General features: G+C 34.2%; 6 protein-coding genes across 8 annotated transcripts; 4 read left to right on the top strand and 2 right to left on the bottom strand.

Moving 5' to 3' along the window:
* Positions 1-739: 739 nt before the first annotated feature.
* LOC17895353 (RNA pseudouridine synthase 1) lies at positions 740-2320 on the top strand. 2 transcript variants are annotated; one of them, XM_006302477.2, is made up of 3 exons: positions 740-1071; positions 1158-1854; positions 1978-2320. In XM_006302477.2, the coding sequence occupies exons 1-2, from the start codon at positions 747-749 to the stop codon at positions 1820-1822; spliced, it is 990 nt and encodes a 329-aa protein (XP_006302539.1). In that variant the 5' UTR covers positions 740-746; the 3' UTR covers positions 1823-1854; positions 1978-2320. The 2 variants fall into 2 exon arrangements, with proteins under 2 accessions (XP_006302539.1, XP_006302538.1); XM_006302476.2 differs by having other exon boundaries at positions 1158-2320.
* A 1129-nt stretch (positions 2321-3449) lies between these two features.
* On the bottom strand, positions 3450-4649 carry LOC17894340 (putative F-box protein At3g23420). The gene has a single exon (XM_006301265.2). The coding sequence runs from the start codon at positions 4647-4649 to the stop codon at positions 3522-3524; it is 1128 nt and encodes a 375-aa protein (XP_006301327.2). The 3' UTR covers positions 3450-3521.
* A 2234-nt stretch (positions 4650-6883) lies between these two features.
* On the top strand, positions 6884-9474 carry LOC17895167 (calreticulin-1). Its single transcript, XM_023787982.1, has 12 exons — positions 6884-6998; positions 7241-7348; positions 7418-7610; positions 7693-8053; positions 8139-8225; positions 8303-8360; positions 8574-8641; positions 8720-8815; positions 8897-8944; positions 9052-9081; positions 9171-9263; positions 9359-9474. Exons 1-12 carry the CDS (start codon positions 6905-6907, stop codon positions 9368-9370), a joined length of 1248 nt encoding a protein of 415 aa, XP_023643750.1. The 5' UTR covers positions 6884-6904; the 3' UTR covers positions 9371-9474.
* A 1924-nt stretch (positions 9475-11398) lies between these two features.
* LOC17894928 (GTP-binding protein SAR1B) lies at positions 11399-13156 on the top strand. Its single transcript, XM_006301061.2, has 3 exons — positions 11399-11590; positions 11704-11835; positions 12568-13156. The coding sequence occupies exons 1-3, from the start codon at positions 11462-11464 to the stop codon at positions 12886-12888; spliced, it is 582 nt and encodes a 193-aa protein (XP_006301123.2). The 5' UTR covers positions 11399-11461; the 3' UTR covers positions 12889-13156.
* Positions 13157-13227: 71 nt separating this feature from the next.
* LOC17895499 lies at positions 13228-14210 on the top strand. Of its 2 annotated transcripts, none has more exons than XM_006301037.2 (4): positions 13228-13349; positions 13442-13521; positions 13599-13824; positions 13906-14210. In XM_006301037.2, the coding sequence occupies exons 1-4, from the start codon at positions 13277-13279 to the stop codon at positions 14016-14018; spliced, it is 492 nt and encodes a 163-aa protein (XP_006301099.2). In that variant the 5' UTR covers positions 13228-13276; the 3' UTR covers positions 14019-14210. The 2 variants fall into 2 exon arrangements, with proteins under 2 accessions (XP_006301099.2, XP_023643053.1); XM_023787285.1 differs by having other exon boundaries at positions 13272-13349; positions 13429-13521.
* On the bottom strand, positions 14130-17246 carry LOC17894592. The gene is made up of 11 exons (XM_023787284.1): positions 17184-17246; positions 16893-17063; positions 16123-16813; positions 15940-16024; positions 15720-15807; positions 15455-15639; positions 15250-15382; positions 15022-15158; positions 14851-14925; positions 14531-14641; positions 14130-14341 (listed from the first exon to the last, which is right to left on the bottom strand). The coding sequence occupies exons 2-11, from the start codon at positions 17035-17037 to the stop codon at positions 14243-14245; spliced, it is 1749 nt and encodes a 582-aa protein (XP_023643052.1). The 5' UTR covers positions 17038-17063; positions 17184-17246; the 3' UTR covers positions 14130-14242.
* Between the last annotated feature and the right edge of the window lie 2074 nt (positions 17247-19320).

The raw sequence follows: 19320 nt of genomic DNA on the forward strand, positions 1-19320 counted from the left end.
AGCTCCGGTTCGGATTGAGTCTTAAGTCCAGTTGCATGTCATGGGCGTTCGGTTCTTCGGTTCCATTCGGTTCGGTTCTTACGATTCCATAATGGAACTAAAACATTTTTGGTTCGCTTTGGTTCGGTTATTTATCTATTCGGTTCCTGTTCTTTTATGTGAGACACCAAAAAAAACCCAAACTATCTATAAATCTCACTTTGGTTCCAGGCTTTTTATCCAAAAATACTCAAAAATAACCAAACTACCAATACATCTCGGTTTGGTTCCAGGTGTTTTATCCGAGATGATAAAAAAGTACTAAACTACCTTATATATCCAAACAAATTTGACAAAATATATCACGATAAAATATCCAAAAATATATTAGGACAAAAATGTATTAGGTGAGAAGTTGAACCAAAATTTATTAGGTTTAATTGTAGATTTGTAGAGGGTTTGCCAACAAAATTCGGTTCTATTTAGTTATTTATAAACAATCGGTTTAGTTATGTTCTTATCCCGTATCCATGGATAGTGTGACTAAGATCTTTTCGGTTATTTTGTGGGATCCAAAACCGAACCAAATCCTTTTTTGGTTCGGCTCGGTTTGGTACTTTGGTTCAGGTTTCTTTTGCCCAGGGCTTGCATCCTTGATTTACAAAAGAATCTTCGATTTTAGATCGGTTTATCTAAACCGGATCGGTTTATTCGAATTAAACATCCCTTGTGTAATGATTTATGAACACTTAGAGAAGAACACACCAATGTCCCTGCTTCGAAACCTCTTCTCCTTCTCCTTCTCTGCAAATTCAATCATCACAAAACCCTATTTCGCATTCTCAATCAAATCCATGGAAGCTACAACATCTGAGCTCAATCTCAATTACCCAAAACCCATATCTTCCCCTCCCCCTCCAATTTCAAAAGACATTGAACTCAAGAGAGCAATGGAAGCTTCATCAAAATCGAGTCTTTACAATCTCACAAGAGACGATGTCTTATACGAAGACGAACACTTAATGGCTGTGAATAAACCTAAAGGTGTTTACTGTGAAGCTGTTCTTCGCTCTGCTCCTCAAATTGTTCTTGGTAAGTGAAATCTCAAAAATCTTAATTTCTCCATGTTGGTGAATGATTTTTACAAATTTCGATTTCTGGGTTTTTTGTGATTTCAGATTCTTCAAGTGAGTTTCATTTAGCGAATAGATTAGATCGTGATACAAGTGGTGTGATGATTATTACTAAGTCTCATAAAGTAGCTGCTAAGCTTGTTAAGGCGTTTACAGAACATAAGATTCGTAAATCCTACATTGCTCTTTGTATTGGTTCATCTCCAAATTGGAGTAAGGTCACTGTTAGTTCAGGTCATGGACGGTCCAAGCACGGGGCTTGGCGTGTTTACTCTGCTTTGGATGTTGGTAGAGTCTTGCCTGGTGGGTCTTTTGTTAGAGATATGGAGACAACGTTTGAAGTTGTATCGGTTAATGGTGTAAAAAGTGAGTCTTGTGAAGTTGACGGTGTAAAAACCGAGTCTTGTGAAGTGGAGAGTGTGGTTGTAGTTGAGGGGAAGCGAGAAGTGAGTAGTTGTGAGGGAGATGATGTTGTTGTTGTGGTTAGGGCGTTTCCGAGAAGTGGGAGGACGCATCAGATTAGGTTACATTGTCAGTATCTTGGGATTCCGATTAGAGGAGATGTGAAGTATCATGGAAGGTATGAGTGGTGTGGAAGGACATTTGAGGGACATGAGCTTCACGCTGAGTGTTTGTCGTTGGATCATCCTGTTACCGATGAACCTATTGTTTTCCGAGCTCCTGTTCCGTGTTGGGCAGCCGGAGATTGAAAATGGGAACGGTTAACGGATAGAATTGAATGGTTAGTTTGAAGAATTTGACCTTGGTTTTAACATTGTGTTTTCCGGAATCACATTTCCTCTGAGAAAAAAAATAGTTAAGCAAGGAGCAAGAGACTAACGAATCCGTTTCTTTAATGTTGAAGATCGAAAGATGGAAGATTGTTTCCGAAAACTCGCTGTGAGTTTGTGTAAGCTAGAACATTGGCAAGAAGAACGTACATTGAAAAAAAGATTCACGCTAACAAGATCAGTGTTCTATTTTCTCTATCCATGCTCTATGTTTTGAGTAACCCTTATCCTTGTGGCTTCTAATAGCTTTACTGTATTCTCTCTAGTCTCCACATATGAGCATTCGGAGAAAATTTGGATGCGGAACAACTTCAACGACTATAGTTTTTACCCGTTATTGTTTCTTGTCGTGTGAGCCATCTCAACCAGTTTAAACTATACTTTTGCCTTATGATGAATATGACAGATTATTTCCAAGGTGCTAAAAAGGATTGTCGAAACTAAAGATTTGGTCTATGAATGTCTTTTTGTCCACAATGGTGATTGTGAACCCGGATCTCATTATTTCTGATCGACTTGACGACTCTTTAAAAAGATCTTGGGATGTGGATTTGTAACAAGATCGTACACTATATAAACAGGTTTGACTAAAATAAGCTTCCTGAATTCTGCAAATAAGTAGATTTTTTTTTTTTTTTTGAATCTAATGTTAAATTATACTCAAAAGAAAAATGGTTCGGTGTTACAACTAGTGCGACGGTTTGTCGATAAAGTTCTTAAGCCATGATTTAGAAGCTAAAAAATAGAAAATAGTAAACAGAAGAAAGAGAGTCCTCAAGGAATTTGTCGAGAATGAAGCCAGGATTGAAAGCTTGCATCATATCGATGGTCTCCCAGTCGCCGGATCATCGAACATTGGTCCCGGACCTGCTTGTCTATCCACTTGATTAAGTGTCGAGTTGTATGTTGAGCGTTCCCGTGTTTCCGATCATTTCGTTCTCTCCAGAGCGTGTGGACTGTGACTTGGAATATGTAGCGAGCAAGGAAGCTCTCCACGGTGGTTGGCCAAGTAGAGGAGATAGTGTGAAGAATCTGAGACCAAATGTTTGTGTACTTGGTATTGAAAATCCCCTTGGCGAGAGTGTGCCAAACTTCTCGAGAAAAGGAGCATTGAAAAAAGAGGTGGTCACGATTCTCAATGCTGTTATTACACAGCACACAAGACCCCGAGATCCCTCTGTTCCACTGAATCATACGGGCGCCCGTGGACAGCCGGTCATGAACAGCTAGCCAAACGCAGAAGGCGTACTTCGGAGTTGCATGAGAGAACCAAACTCCCTTGTGCCATGGGACTGGAGGTAAGTGAGTTCGGATGTTGTTCCAAGTGTCTGAAGTAGAGAAATTGGTGTTGAACACATCATTCTTGCCACGCCATAAGACCACATCCTGTCTATTTGTGGAGCGGAGATGGTGAGAAGCTAATGCCGTTTCAATGTAGTTTAATTGCTCATGCATGTGTCGTCGCCGTCACCGTGAACACCAAGCCTCAGCCACCGTCATGTCTCTCGTTATGCCCAGGTCTATCACACCACGATCCCCTACAACATCAAAAATGCGACCCATATCAGACCAAATAAGTAGATTATTAATTATAGGTATTTATTGTAAAATGAACTTACTAAAGTTGTACTAAACTTGGAACATAAGAACATGCAAGTGGGTAACGATATTTTTCATGTACACAGAGATATGCTTCTTTCAAGGTTCCATCCATTCCAACAATGTACGCTATGTCGCGAGTAGGGGAAACTCCTTGGTCTTTACTGAAAACCAATGCGGCTTTCTTCTCCTCGTTAATGAAGAAACTCAGAGACATAAATGTAAACCCAAGGCCAAAGTGACTATGTGGTCTCACCATATTTACTGCTAAGAACAACTTGGTATTCCATGACACCATGTTGGGCTCAATCTTAGTCGTAATCCAAAACTCCATCATGAATGTGTCACTTCGCTGATGTAAAACCGCAAGTTGCTCATCTCTAACACTCGATAGAGTAACAAGATCTTCAGGTTTCCAATACTTAAATGGCATAGACAAAGGCAGCCAAAATCTCTCTCTTGTGAAATCAAATGAGAGTATGAGACAATCGTGTCCATCTCTTGTTTCTGCAAACCAGTATGTATTTCCTTTAAGAGAGACACCGCGACTGTGATAAGGTATACGAATCTTCTCGTCTGGTGTGACATCAAGAACCCTCCATTTATCAGAGTTAAAATCATAGATTTTGAACTCTTTTAATTTGTAAAAAAAATTACTAAATCTCAAGATTTTGTGGCTGTCGCAACAATTTATGTGCTTCTCATAACCTAGAGCATACAAATATATGCCCGTTCGGTTGAAACTAGGCTCGAATTCGATCCACCGGGGTTGTCCACAATAAGGGTTCCAAACCACAAGCTTACTACTGCCTTTCGTGATGTATAACAACAAACCATCACAATGAATGACTCTAACTACATCTAATACATCTGAATCGTCTAGGCTAGTAAACTTAGCTTCATGCTTTATAACGTTGCTGTGGAGATTCACACTCGTCAAATAAACCCTAAAACCCATTGTCATGATCACCATGAACTCTTTTGTCTTAGCTGATGCTAGTTTTGCTTGGCCAACATGTTTCTTCACAAAGCTATCATCTTTAGTTAAAGTGTTCCACGTTTTGCAAGTAAATCGAACCGCTCTTCGATATTTCACCGGAACCCTAGAGAGGATCTCTTCAACCAAGTCTCTTGGAAGATTAGACATATTATTCATCATCGCATAACTAGGATTGATGTTATGGCAACCTTAAAAAAAAAGGCTTTTCTAGGGTTCTTCTTCTTCCGACAGTTGAAGACATATATACTTGACGTACAATGACGACAGAACAAAAACCCTAAAACCCTTATTTGAGTCGTTTAGTGTCCACTAAATTTGGACTAAAATTAAAAGCCCAAAAACGATAGCAATATATGTGTGTTATGTTTGTAAGTCGTACCAAAAAAAACGTTGCTAACATTTGTATATGAAGCAATATTTTATTTTCATCTTCATCTCCTTAGCAAAAAAAAAATAAAAAATAAAAAATAAAAAAAATTTCTTTCATGAATGACATCTAGAAGTAGAACCCTTTATGAATTAGACGGAAGATCGTATCTATATATATAAAGTTAACTTTTTCTCTCTTCTCCTTATGCCACATCATTTTCCACATTAGCTGTCACATCATCATTCATCTTAATTTTTTACATTGATTTAGAATTACAACACTTTAGTTTTTAATTTCTTTTTTACCTAATAACTTAGCCTTTATTTAATTTTTATATTCAGTAGTGGTTTTAAGAAAATAAATAATATAGTAAAAAACATTTATGTCCAAAAATAAATAAAACAAGTATCTATGTATAAAGTAATGATAAATTTTTTGATTAATGGGGCTAAATACAAAAACAAAATACAAAACAAGGATATTTATACTATACAGATAGATATATCACTAAATTGATGTCATCCGAAGCCACATCAAACGAGAACACAACTGATTTTATGCATAAGAAGTAGGAAAAAATAAAATAAAAAGTAAAATGAAAATACTTGGATAAATAAATAAGTGGATTCACCAGAATAATTTGGCCTACAAGAATTGAAGGCTTTTAACATGTAAGGTTCTAAGAGCTACTATTTGACTTAGATCAAAGTTTTAAAAAATAACAATAAACATTTCATATACTAAATTAATACAAAAACAAGAGTAAAAAAAAAAAAAACAAAGAAAAATCAAAATATAAATTTTAAAAATATAAAAAAACAATTATAAAACTCCCGCGCGCAGCGCGGGTCAACAACTAGTATTTCATATATTCAATCTTTGGGTGCTTACTATTTACTACTGAGGTCATCATAATGACGTAAATACATCAACATATTGTGGTTACGGTTTAAATGGTTGTGGTGTCCGAGAGCATACCTATCGAATCAGTGGACAGTGGTAGGACGATTTCTTGGTTACAATCATTGTCTCTTAGGCTTTCTCCGGTCTGGTCAAGTACTCTATTTCAGTTCCAGTTGTAGGAGAAGATCATCCTGTGAAGCTCTATTTTACATTCTTTGTTCGGGCATGTAACATGATTTTATTTACTTCTCCCAAAGATTTTGTAAATAATCTTTTCTTATATCGTAATAATGTCACATTTTAACAAATGTAACAAAGGAGTTTGACAATGTGTATAGAAACATTAAAGAAACTATGATAATAAAAGGACTGAAAAATTTGTTCTTCAATACTTGCTTCACTTTTATAGTAATATATAGTTGGGTTTACCAAAAAAATAAAAATAATAAGTAATATATAGATGATATTGCTTTAATAAAAAATTTAGAGGAACTTTTTCATATATATTTTATTAAAATTATTAAGATAACAATTACAATTTTATTGATTTTGAAATCATATATTTGATCAACCTAAGATTAATATACTAGAAATCATTTAGATTTACTTTTTATTTTAACAGCTTAACTTATTGAGATAAATTATATTTTCATCAGATTGGAGAAAAAAATGAGAAAATTTCTGGTATTGACACATGAGAAAATGTGACATATTATGCTTCATAATATGTATTGCTTAAATAAAAATTTGCAATTAATTTTTATTAAATTTATTTTTTATTAAAAATACAAAGATAATAAATATATTTTATTGATTTTAAAAATAAACTATATAATCCACCAATTACTAAATGTTGTGAGAAATAAATAAATAAAATGTACCTTTAGTCATAATATATTATCTTTATGGTAATGATTTTTTCATTAATTTTTCTTAATACAAAATAGTTTGAATCTGACAGAAATTATGGAAATGTTAATATGCAAATCTGACGTGTATATGATATATTGGTTGGAAATATGCAACTTCAGCAAGCCAAGAGAGAGTAGCTTCTCTTGGTATGTATATATATCAAACTCTTTTATCATATCTTCTGTTCTTAGGGAAGCTCTTATCTAAGTTTTTAGCAATGGCGAAACTAAACTCTAAATTCATCTCTATGATTCTTTTCACTCTCGTGGTGATAGTTTCTGCTGAAGTTATCTTCGAGGAGCGATTCGATGGTATTTACATTTATTTATCTCTATTTTTCTTATCTAGATGATATATATATATATATATAAACTTGTTTAACCATTATATATGTATCTTTGTTTACTATTGTTCTTGTTATTATTTTTTTACTTTGATTGAAACTTTATTATATGATCAAATCCTTTAGTTTATATCATATGAAATGACAAGTTTTGATCTAGGTTCTAGACTCATTATTTGTTTTCTTTTTTTGTTGTATCAATTTCTTAAGATGGATGGGAGAACAGATGGGTAAAATCAGACTGGAAGAAAGATAGTAACACTGCTGGAGAATGGAAACACACTGGTGGCAATTGGTCTGGTGATGCTAATGATAAAGGTATGTGTCTTTGGGACTAGTGATGATGATTCATTGGTTCATGACCTATTCTATATCACTCTCTTTCAGGTATACAAACTAGCGAAGACAATAGATTCTACGCTATATCAGCTGAGTTTCCTGAGTTCAGCAACAAGGACAAGACCCTAGTCTTCCAATTCTCTGTCAAACATGAGCAGAAGCTTGACTGTGGTGGTGGCTACATGAAGTTGCTTAGTGGTGATGTTGACCAGAAATTTTTTGGAGGAGACACTCCTTACAGGTGCATTAATTTGTTTCTTTTCACAATCTCTATATCAACATCAAACATTCATACATCATACTTATCTTTTTATTACATGCAGTATTATGTTTGGTCCTGATATATGTGGTGAGACTAAGAATGTACATGCGATTCTTACTTACAATGGAACAAACCACTTGATCAAGAAGAAGGTCTCATGTGAGACTGACCAACTCACTCATGTGTACACTTTCATCCTTCGACCAGATGCTACTTATAGTATTTTGATTGATAATGTTGAGAAGCAATCTGGTAGTCTCTACTCTGATTGGGATCTCCTACCACCAAAGAAGATCAAAGATCCAAGTGTCCAGAAGCCTGAAGATTGGGATGACAAAAAATACATTCCTGATCCGGAAGACACAAAGCCGGAGGGATATGATGACATCCCTAAGGATATTCCAGAACCCGGTGCAACGAAGGTTTGAACCATTTTCTTGCATTGATGCAAAACCTAATCTAGATCATCACTTCTTAGTTTTTATGTGTTTTTTTTTTCCTTTTTAGCCTGATGAATGGGATGAAGAAGAATATGGTGAATGGACTGCCCCAACCATCCCTAACCCTGAGTACAAGGGCAAATGGAAGCCCAAGGTTTGTTAGGTTTTTTAATGTACAAAGATAGTCAAACTATGTTGCTTTTCTCTCACGGTTATCATATTGTATTGTAGAAAATTAAAAACCCTAATTACAAGGGCAAGTGGAAGGCTCCTATGATTGACAACCCTGGTAAAATTCTATCTTTGTAGCCATTTATATCATAACATTCATGTAATAAAATGCACCATGACTCTATAATCTCACACCAACTTGATACATTTTGTAGTAAACTAAAATATATTTTGAGATTTTTTTACTCATTGATGCAACAATAATATCTAGTGTTTGAGTTTTTTCGGATGAAGTAATATCGAATAAACAAGTACATTCAATTTTATGTAGAGTTCAAGGATGATCCAGAACTATATGTCTTCCCCAAATTGAGATATGTTGGAGTAGAGTTGTGGCAGGTAATAATAACATATCTAAGTCATGTGTTTATGATGGTATATGTTTGAAACTTAAACATATGGTGTATGATTTGGTAGGTGAAATCGGGATCTTTGTTCGACAATGTCTTGGTAAGCGATGACATAGAGTATGCTAAAAAGTTGGCCGAGGAAACATGGGGAAAGCACAAGGATGTATGTTAATCAATCCTTGCTCTTCATTTGGTTATATTGTCTTTAATAAACCATAGGTTATAAAAATATATGGTGTTACAGGCAGAGAAGGCAGCATTTGATGAAGTCGAAAAGAAAAGAGAGGAAGAGGTAACAAATTAATCCTCCATCCCATAAAATCTTGTATAATTATTCCAAATTAGTTAAGTTGTAATCAAGAACTCTTGTATGTTTTTTCTTTGTTGGTTATTACAAAGGAATCAAAAGAAGCTCTAGTTGAATCTGAAGTAAGACACCTTAATTAGCTTCACAATGCATATTAACAAACTCTATGTTTCTTTCAAGGTTTCTTGTATAAATGTTTAATTTCTTACAGGATGATGAAGAACCAGAAAATAATGACAATGAAGGAGATGACTCGGACAAGAACACGAAGTCTAAGGAAACTAAGCAAGTCGATGCGGCCCATGTATGTGTTCTAGCCTCTTTTTCAACATTTAATAGCAAACTAAGTATAAGAAATTGGATAGTGTGACTAAGTTTGTGATTATGATTTTACTACAGGATGAGCTCTAAGCAAAAATGGTGGAAATTAAAAAAGAGTTTAGAGTCTCATACTCTTATATATTTGTTTGTTACCTTTTCTCAATAAATAAAATTTGTATATCTACAGTTTGGTTGGAAATGTAAAACTATTAATTTTGCTATATGATGAAATGGACGTGGCAGCTTTGTTTTAAACTTTTCATCAATGTCTATTTCTGTATGTTCTGACCAACAATCTATTACAAAATAAACTTGTCTTCCTTTAATCACATTTTCCACCACAAACAACACTCAATATCGAACAAGACCTAGATTACTCAAATGATTATCAATATAAAATAGAAATAAGATGTAATTTTTTATTCAATTATCCAAGGCAAATCACAATTTAATGGACTACCTACCACACAATTACCCTGACCAAACAAAACGTTTATTTAATCATTTGATATATTGTGAAACCTTGCTTTACTATTTTAATTCAGTTTCAAGTTGTTTTTTTATAGTAAAATTCATTTTTTCTATGTTATGGCATAAGAACAACATTAAAAAGTGAACATGATATAATATTGTATGCATATTCATTAGGGTTAGTTACCTCGTTTCATATTCATCCACTAAGTAAACATAGTTTTACTAATGGTTTTATGCAATGAAAGACTAGATATAGCTTATTTTGAGATTATATAAAAACATATAGTTATTGTCATCCCGCCTAACCTGAATATTCGTGACTACAAGCTGATACCAAAAGTTGTCACTAAAATAAATTGCGATTATAACGTCATAGCTTTATTATTTCGTGGTTTTTCCTGACTAGATAGCCACTGATTTTATGATTCTTAAGTGACTATATTAGTGGTTTTATCAACTACGAATTTTACTTGTAATATCCGTGGCAAATCATGTATGTAGCCAATTTTTTAAAACAATTATAAATCCTATTATAAACTTGAATAATATGAAATCTTAAAAAGAATAAAATATTACATAAGCATGTTAGTCTTGTAGCCTACATTACCAAAATGAAAAACGATTGCATTTTTTTTTTTTTTTTTGTCAGCTTCATACTAGGATTGCATATTTATAAAATCTCATATTTATAAAAACACCACAAACATACAAAAAAAAGAAAAAAAAAACTTATATTTCTTGTGAAGGATACCAAATATCTAAGTTACTTTGTTGTGTATAATTCGGAAGAAGAATCAAGTGGATCACGATGTTTCTCAGAGATGGATGAATCAAAGTCTATGAATGCTTAAGGTACTTGTTAAGGTAAAATATCTTTACATAAGTATAAACCCAAAAATATTAGTTATTTATAAAGACAAATAACCAAAATACTCAAAGTTTAAATAAAATTTATTCAAATATTTTCTTTTTATATAAATAACTAAAAATATAAACTCGAAAATAGAAAACAAATGAAACTAGTGAACCAAACCTAGACAAAAAAAAAATTATAGTAGATAATTATGGTCTAGACAAAATATATAAAACTATTGAATCGAACCGTAATTGATCAAAAAATGGGAATCTAACCTGATGCAAAACCGATAAAGTATTTAAACGAATTTTAAGCTTGTACACCCAAAAACCATAACCAAACCGAGATCCGAATAAATATTTTATATACTTAAAATATAATATAATTTTAAAAATGTTGTTGTTGTAATGGTTAAACAAAAGTTAATTAATATTTTTATACCATAATGTATAGGGTTCAAAACAGAAAATATGAATTCTATGCGGTGTACACACAAAAATTCAACCAAAATTATATTTAAATTTTTAACAAATCTTTTACATTTTTTCCAAAATCTAAAGCAAATATATTACGTTTAAAAAAAAAAAAATCTGAAAAAGAGAAAAACAAGAAAAAATTTGGTAGCCGCTGATTAATAAATGAGTAGATCTGATGGTCCAGGTTGTCTTCAATGACATCAATCATAACGATACCTTCCACTCACAACACGCCACGTCACTACACCAGCTCGATCATCGGCCACGTCTGTTTTTTTTCTTAATAACTCCTTTTTTTTTTTTTTTGTCTTTGGCATTAACACATCTCTCTCCGTTAGATCGATCAGTGAGGAAGAAGACGAAGTCACGAAAACCATGTTCTTGTTCGATTGGTTCTACGGAATCTTAGCTTCTTTAGGATTATGGCAAAAAGAAGCTAAGATCTTGTTTCTCGGACTCGATAATGCTGGCAAAACCACGTTACTTCACATGCTCAAAGACGAGGTTTGATTTTGAGATTAGATCTGTGTTTGTGATGAGAATTTTGAAATTGGGTCAAAAATTTTGAGATCTGATTTGTTTTTGTGTGTGGGTTTGTGTGAATTTTGGTGATTTAGAGATTAGTACAGCATCAGCCGACGCAACATCCAACGTCTGAAGAACTTAGCATTGGTAAAATCAAGTTCAAGGCTTTTGATTTGGGTGGTCATCAGATTGCTCGTAGGGTTTGGAAAGATTACTATGCCAAGGTTAATCTAATGTTCTCTCTTTCAAATTACTCTTTAAAGTTTAGACCTTTATTGGTTATAGTTTTGGTATGCTAAAGTTTAGACCTTTATTGGTTATAGTTTTGGTATGCTAAATTGAAGCTTAGATGAAAGTTTCTTTATTACATTACATATGTATTTGGTTCAAGATGTTTTCGAATGGTATTGATTTGGTATCAGTTTACGATTTTGGCAAAGAAAGTTTTATGATTTTTTACTTTCAATATAGTCTTTAAAGTTTAGATCTTTAATGGTTGTAGTTGGTATGCTAAATTGAAGCTTAGATGCAAGTTTCTTTGTTACATTACATATGTTTTTGGCTCAAGATGTCTCAGTGGTCTTGGTTTGTTATCAGTTTACGATTTGACAAAGAAATTTTTATGAATTTTTCCTTAGTTTAGCCAGTTATGTTTTGGATCTTTTGGCATAAAGATTATCTTGGGGTTGTAGTTCTTGGTAATTTGGTTTCTCTTGTTACTTTAGGATGTAAGATACGTATAGCTTATTTGATATGAATTGTTGATATTGAGCTAGTGTGTATAGTACCAGAATTGTTTAAGATTTACATAGAGCTTATGGTTATTAGTGTTGTAGAGCGAACTAAAGTATGTTTTAGTGGATCTATTTGTTTTGTTAGCATATTGGAATTAATCTGATGCAGAGAAACATGGTAATCTCTTTGCTGATTTAAACTCTTTTTTTGGTTGTATAAAGGTTGATGCTGTTGTTTACCTTGTGGATGCTTATGACAAAGAGAGATTTGCTGAGTCAAAAAGAGAGCTTGACGCTCTTCTCTCAGATGAAGCCCTTGCAACTGTTCCCTTTCTGATTCTTGGAAACAAGATTGATATTCCTTATGCAGCTTCAGAAGATGAATTGAGGTATCACTTGGGTCTCACTAATTTCACCACAGGCAAGGGAAAGGTGACGCTTGGAGACTCTGGTGTTCGCCCACTTGAGGTCTTCATGTGCAGCATCGTCCGGAAAATGGGTTATGGCGAGGGATTCAAATGGCTTTCTCAGTACATCAACTAAGGACAGACACCAAGTCTTTTTCATATTTTCAAACCAAACCCGAGAAGATTTTCCGTACAATTTGTCTATTTCAAGCTGAAAGATTTGTGATTGATGATATCACATCCTTCTCTTAGAAGTCTTGAACACTCTTTTCTCCTATTTGTTCTTTTTTTGTTGTTTTCTGTGTTGAACATAAGTTTGGTGGCTTGCATTTCCAAACTTATTCATGTCTCTGGTCCACATTTTTGTCAACTGCTTATGTTTCATTGAACATTATTCCAAGTTAGACCACCAACTTTTTTGAACAGACTACCACTTTATAATAACGTGTGCCCTACCTCATTCCTAAATCAAATCGATACAGCAATCAATCTCTGTCTCTGTCTCTGTCTCTCTCTTTGTTGCTATGAATGTTTGGAAGGTGTTAAGACTATGGCTACTCTATGCAGTGTTTCACTTTGATACTCAAAGATATTCAGGTACAGTTTGGTCTTTCAAGTCTCAGATTCTCTTTGCTAAGACACTCATTAAGTTAACTTGGTTTTCATTCTCTTTGAGATTATTGATGCAGTCAATGGGCAGGCTGCTGGTGTAATTGGAGGCGCAGGGATTTTGGTTCAGAGAGCCGCGTTCTGTTTTAACAATAACCTGGTAAATATGATCAGTCAGCTCAGAAAACCCTGTAAAAAGGAGACCACTGTTTGACAATAGCTTTTCAATTTGTGCAGCTCTACAGAGGGTGCAATGAGGCGTTTAGACTAAACACAGAAGGTGAATTCAAGGTTCCACATGAGGAAACAGACAGGTTCTGCAACGGTCCTTGTGCTGCAGAGACAGAACTTGTGCTTACATGCATTAACAGCGTCATGTCTGATTTCGTGTTTTACAATCGGGCTACCCCAAGAGATATCAGGAACACTCTCCGTGGTGGCTGCAGCTCATCTTTCACACGAGGTTTTAACCATGAAATACCCCTAACTTTTCATCCTCCACATAACCATGTAACGTTAACTTGAGTTGAGTTTGAATATACAGGGAACTTCAATGTGGGAGACTATGCGCAGGGACTCTATTTTGGCAAGGCCGGGAGAAAGCTGCCTGGATTGTTCATTGGACTAGTTCTCGGGTTTGTACCGTTGATTCTGTGAAGCTACTTTCACAAACCATACAGTTTTATGCATGTAAATGATATTTTCCCCGTTAAGATTTCTTTTTTGTTACTCTGAAACAAGATTTGTTTCTTTTATTTTCTTGAATTCTTTCTTGAATTCAAATCCTACATAGAAGAGCTACTGTTACATGTGTATTTTCATTTTAGAGTTTGAACGAATATTTACACACTTTCTCCTTGCTTTTCAATTCTGATGGCTTGTTAAAATGTCGAAGCTAATGTTTGTGTGGAATGGCACTTAGGCTTCTTCTTCCACTTCTTCGGCTTCTTCAGCTTCTTCGAATTATCCATGTGGGAGACCTGCACAAAATTTATGCTCATGTTAGATTCCATGCACACAGCACAATAGCATACCATAAGGCCATTTTAATCACATATCATCATCCCAACAAAACTAACTCTTTAAGATATCATCAAACTCATATTTTCTAGCTAAGGGCTTAAACTATCTGATTGAAAGATGAGCAATTATATATGAGAGCTACTTACAATGTGAGATTTCCACTGGACTGTCTCTAAACTACTTTCATGTGGAGGATGATCGCGAACATGACGAAATATGTGAATCAGCACTGCAGCATCAAGAGCAGCATACTCTAGCTGCAAAATACACTTAATATCAGATTCGAAAACTACGCATTCACCTTCTCACTCACTCATAACTCTGTCAAGTTTTAGGCAGACTCTAACTATATAACAATTGTTATCCCTCATAATCATGGTAACAACTATATATGGAAACATTCTCCGGTAGTTTTGTCTCGTGTCAGTCAGTTATAGCTAAACAGATAATTGAAAAGATCATATACCTGATTCTGAGTCAAAGGCCTTTGTTCCCAGTCACTGTTGCGTCTTGTTTTGTTCAAAGACACTCCCAATATTTTCTGATACAGTATAACAAAGAGGTCAAATGAACAATGATGCTACGATATTCCGTTCGAAATGCTAACTCAGATGTAATATCAAAGAGAAAACCTCACCTTCGTTAGTCCTGCTAGACCACCACATGATTCTTTGAAAACATTTTGAATGTCTAACAACATGTCATAGTGCTTGAAACATTCCAGATCTCCATATGAAAGGGCCAACTGCTTGATGTCACATTGAAAATTGTAACCTAAAGACAATTCATGATCAGGGTGTTACTCAATAAAAGAATATCTTTATAAAGTTAAGCAAGAAGAAAAGAAGATAGATTTCACACATACCGAGCTTCAGTATACTATACGATTGCAAAATTTGACCAAGGCAGTGGTCCAGAATTTCAGAGGCATCATTGTAAAGCTTTATCAAGTCCAATATGAAAATTTTGCTATCAGTTCCAATTTGCATGATTGAAACCTGTAAACAAGAACAACAACGATAAGAATGTTACAGCGTGTTATGAATGGGAAGAGACTACAAGTAATTTACCTTACTCGGTTTACAGCCTTTGATATAAATGGGTTTCCATTCACAGTCAATACCCACAACTCTACATCCTTCAAGAAAAGAAGTTGCTTTTCGCAGCTCATTAACGTCATCAACCCAGACTACATCTTCCACAGCTAGATCGTTGAGACGCAAAAAGCTTTTTTCAAGAAAAGAAACCTCAGCCTCTGAACAAAATAAAGAATACCATTGTAAGCGTCTTATTGTTTTGAAAACACTAGGCAAGGTTCTGTGCAGCAATATATACCTTGTGCTTTTTGCAGACCAGCAAGTGAATATCGACCACACAGTTCATCAACCTTCTCCAAGTACCCAGCTTCCATTGCCAAGTATACCTATAAACTCAAAAAGCCACCAACAGTTCAGTAAACAGATGATGATACAGAACAAATGACCGCTTCGGGTTACAAATCTCCCGAAATGAATAAAGTCTTTAGACATTGGTTTTATGTATAACAAGTGCTTACCAGATACTCAAGAAGCTGTCTATCACCTTTTGCCATATTCTCAGCAACATCCCACAATGCTTTTTCTGCCAGATCCTTCATTGCACTGCCAGTTAATCGGAAGATTACCATCTTTTAGTGTTAAACACCTAAAGATAAAGCTTTCTAATGTTTACAATCAAAAGCAAAAGCAGCTGCAGTAACCTTTCTCTACACTTGTAACACAATTCCGGAAACTCATGCTGGAGATAGTTCTTCTTTATAACATTATACGCCTGCTTTAACATATTCCTTGAACCATATTCTTGGACAAGAATGCATAAACTAGGCCTTCCCATGAAGGTAGCCCATTTCTCTGCAGCTTGAAAGTCTTTATCCTCAACCATTTGTTGAAGAAACGTTTCTCCAGGGAAACGAAAAGAGAAATGCTCTAACAAAGACACAGCCGTCATGAAAGATTTTGACTTGATCAAATCCGAAATGTACTGTTCCAGAAACGCACTTCCACAAGCAAACCCATGTCCACACCAAACTCCCGACATAGACAAGGCTTCATCGATGCTAGTTAACCCGACATCAAACACTCTAAGAGTATGCAACATCACCTTCTCATCATAAGCTACAGAACCTCCAACAGTATCAAGGAAGAACTGAGCAGCTAGCTTTCTCGCCAAAGACATATCATCTTCACTTGTTGGTTCAGATACCGATTTAAAGAAACGACGAAGAGCTGATATAACCAAATGACTAAACCCTTCACCATACACACCAAACATAGGAAGAACAGTAAGACACTGAACAATGAAAGTAGCAGGTCCTGGCTGAGGTTTATTAGCAAGAACTTGATGAACTCTATACTGTAAAGCTTGGAACTTTTTAGTTGCTTTCAAACTTCCTGCAACACCCATTAAATTCACTTCAAATCCACACAATTGGGGAACTTTCAAAAAGCAAGCTAAAGGACTAAAACTTACCATGTTTATAACATTCTTTGAGAAGATACAAGAAAACAAGTGGTGACACATAAGTTAAATCTGAATACGCATGTAAACACACAGTTCCTGATTCATCTTCTTCATCTATTACTACCAAATCAGCTTCTTTAGAACACAAACTCATTTTGAAACCTCCCCAGTCACAAAATCCTGATGTTTGTATAAAGATAAACTTGTCAAAGATTTGGTCTTTAACTAAATCAAGCAGCTAGAGATGATTTATGGAAATAAAAATCGAAACTTTGAACCAAAATTTAGATTTTGACTTACCGGTGAGGATGGCTGATGGAAATGAGAAATGGTAAGAAAGAAAGAGAGAAGTTGAAGAGTTGTAAAGAGTACTGTTGATCTGACCTGTGAGGGTGTTTTTGTCTTTTAGTTTATTTAACATGGTTTAACGGGATAAGGCTAAAAGAGACTACGATGTGGGAAATTATACCGAACCGAACCGGAATTTCGTTAATTCAGTCCGGTTATGATTTTAGTTTCAGCATAAGAAGTGAAAGGAATTTTTAGAAGAAATGGTGACAAGTTCGGTTTAGTTCGGTAAGGATAATAGATCCGTTTTAAAAAACAAAATTTTTAATTTTCGATCAAATTGTAACCTAATTGAAGTGAAAATTTACCGTATATACCAAAATCGTTAAAGATTGTAAAACGTGATTAGATTATCCAAAAATTAGTATAAAAAAATAAGAAATGATTCATTAGATAAGATAATGAGATATATAATATATGGTCAAGATGGAATGTACATTATTAATTGACAATGTTGGTACTTGCAAAACCATTTCACTCACAAATTATAACATTGCTTAAAAAAATTTCTAGCGGTTTGCCGCAGGTTAAAACTAATATTCAAACCTGCCTAAAAATGATGTAAAGGACAAAAAAAAAAATACATCATCAAGTTCTATATACTTACTTAATTCTCAACCTCTAAATTAATCATTCAAAACATTTGATGAGGCTAGGAACCAACCTCATGCTTTCGCAAAATTTTGCACGTGCAACCGCAACTATTTCGTGTAAATTAACTAAATTCTATATTACAACCATAAAAATATATTTTTATAATAAAGAGTCATCATATCATATAATTTTTATTAATATCAAAATTTTAAAATACAAATATTTTCATTAATATCAAAATTTTAAAATACAAATATTCACTCGCGGTGTAACGCGGATTTAAACCTAGTTGACTGTATTTTAATTATACAATACCAACGTAGGAATAGTAATGTGATTAGATTATCCCAAAAATTAGTATAAAAAGATAAGAAATGATTCATTAGATAAGATAATGAGATGTATAATATATGGTCAAGATGGAATGTACTAGTCCTGGGCGTTCGGGCTCGGACCTGGCTTTTCGGGTTTTTGGGTTTAAACCTATAAAGCCCATTCGGGTATATATATCTTCGGACGGGTTCGGGTTTTGTTCGGGCTTTGTCGGGTTCGGGTTCGGGTTCGGTTTTGTTTCGGATTTATTACATGGTGGCTTATGTCTACATTAATTGGTTTTGTCAAACCAATCCCGGTTTTAGAATCAGTCTCACCATCACCAATGTACATCGTCTCCTCATCACCACCATCATGATCGCTTCTAAATACGTCGAAGATTTGTAAGCATCCAACCCAAAACTTCACTTAAACAACAAAATTTTATATTTTTAAGAAAGCTACATTATTAATTGACAATGTTGGCACTTGCAAAACCATTTCACTCACAAACTCACTTCTGATTCCCACTTAGATGAACCTCAAAGTCGGCTAATATACAACAACTATTGCTCATTTGGAGTTATGCAATCGGATTTCACATTTGTGAAAGGATCGGCTTGATTTTGGGTAAAAAGATTGATACATGACAATATGACATAATTAATAAATACATGTATAATTTTACATAACATAAAAACATGCTCTCGATGCACCATTTAAAATTTGAAGAGACGTTAGACCTCCAGAAGTGAAAGATTAACAATTGGTGACCACTTTTTAGAAATAGAATGAAGAGGAATGTGGTGTTCCTCATTGTTCCTCAATTTTTGCTACCATTTACGCATAATGTTTTTTCAATTTTCAGATATGTGGGATCTTATACTATTCCTATTCATTCCTCAAATAAAAAGGAACAACAGTTCAAAAATGTTCCTACTCAAAATTGTAGAGAAACAATGAGGAACAAATATTATTTTCGTTTTTTTATAATTCAATATTTTAAAAATATTTATATTGATAATTTTGACATTTCTATATATAAATACTTAAAAAATTATTATATATTTTAAATAAAATATTATTTCATCATAATTTTCACTTTCTATTAATGTTTTGAATTTATATATTATATTAGAAAAATATTTAAAGAAATTTAAAATAGGTTTTAACTTAAAACATT

The sequence above is a fragment of the Capsella rubella genome, unplaced genomic scaffold, assembly GCF_000375325.1.
Source record: "Capsella rubella cultivar Monte Gargano unplaced genomic scaffold, Caprub1_0 scaffold_2, whole genome shotgun sequence".
NCBI classification, from domain to species: Eukaryota; Viridiplantae; Streptophyta; class Magnoliopsida; order Brassicales; family Brassicaceae; genus Capsella; species Capsella rubella.

What these genes read in the sequence shown, in the direction of transcription:
- LOC17895499 (XM_006301037.2), top strand. Translation starts at nt 13,277, where the DNA reads ATGAATGTTTGGAAGGTGTTAAGACTATGGCTACTCTATGCAGTGTTT. An exon ending in TGATACTCAAAGATATTCAG is followed by an intron (nt 13,350 to 13,441) that starts GTACAGTTTGGT and finishes TTATTGATGCAG; the next exon opens with TCAATGGGCAGGCTGCTGGT. An exon ending in TCTGTTTTAACAATAACCTG is followed by an intron (nt 13,522 to 13,598) that starts GTAAATATGATC and finishes CAATTTGTGCAG; the next exon opens with CTCTACAGAGGGTGCAATGA.
- LOC17894592 (XM_023787284.1), bottom strand. Translation starts at nt 17,037, where the DNA reads ATGAGTTTGTGTTCTAAAGAAGCTGATTTGGTAGTAATAGATGAAGAA. An exon ending in TGGTCTGCAAAAAGCACAAG is followed by an intron (nt 15,640 to 15,719) that starts GTATATATTGCT and finishes TATTTTGTTCAG; the next exon opens with AGGCTGAGGTTTCTTTTCTT. An exon ending in GTCTAGCAGGACTAACGAAG is followed by an intron (nt 14,926 to 15,021) that starts GTGAGGTTTTCT and finishes ATACTGTATCAG; the next exon opens with AAAATATTGGGAGTGTCTTT.
- LOC17895353 (XM_006302476.2), top strand. Translation starts at nt 747, where the DNA reads ATGTCCCTGCTTCGAAACCTCTTCTCCTTCTCCTTCTCTGCAAATTCA. An exon ending in TGCTCCTCAAATTGTTCTTG is followed by an intron (nt 1,072 to 1,157) that starts GTAAGTGAAATC and finishes TTGTGATTTCAG; the next exon opens with ATTCTTCAAGTGAGTTTCAT.
- LOC17894928 (XM_006301061.2), top strand. Translation starts at nt 11,462, where the DNA reads ATGTTCTTGTTCGATTGGTTCTACGGAATCTTAGCTTCTTTAGGATTA. An exon ending in TTCACATGCTCAAAGACGAG is followed by an intron (nt 11,591 to 11,703) that starts GTTTGATTTTGA and finishes TTGGTGATTTAG; the next exon opens with AGATTAGTACAGCATCAGCC. An exon ending in GGAAAGATTACTATGCCAAG is followed by an intron (nt 11,836 to 12,567) that starts GTTAATCTAATG and finishes GGTTGTATAAAG; the next exon opens with GTTGATGCTGTTGTTTACCT.
- LOC17894340 (XM_006301265.2), bottom strand. Translation starts at nt 4,649, where the DNA reads ATGTCTAATCTTCCAAGAGACTTGGTTGAAGAGATCCTCTCTAGGGTT.
- LOC17895167 (XM_023787982.1), top strand. Translation starts at nt 6,905, where the DNA reads ATGGCGAAACTAAACTCTAAATTCATCTCTATGATTCTTTTCACTCTC. An exon ending in TGGTGATGCTAATGATAAAG is followed by an intron (nt 7,349 to 7,417) that starts GTATGTGTCTTT and finishes ACTCTCTTTCAG; the next exon opens with GTATACAAACTAGCGAAGAC. An exon ending in CAGAACCCGGTGCAACGAAG is followed by an intron (nt 8,054 to 8,138) that starts GTTTGAACCATT and finishes TTTCCTTTTTAG; the next exon opens with CCTGATGAATGGGATGAAGA.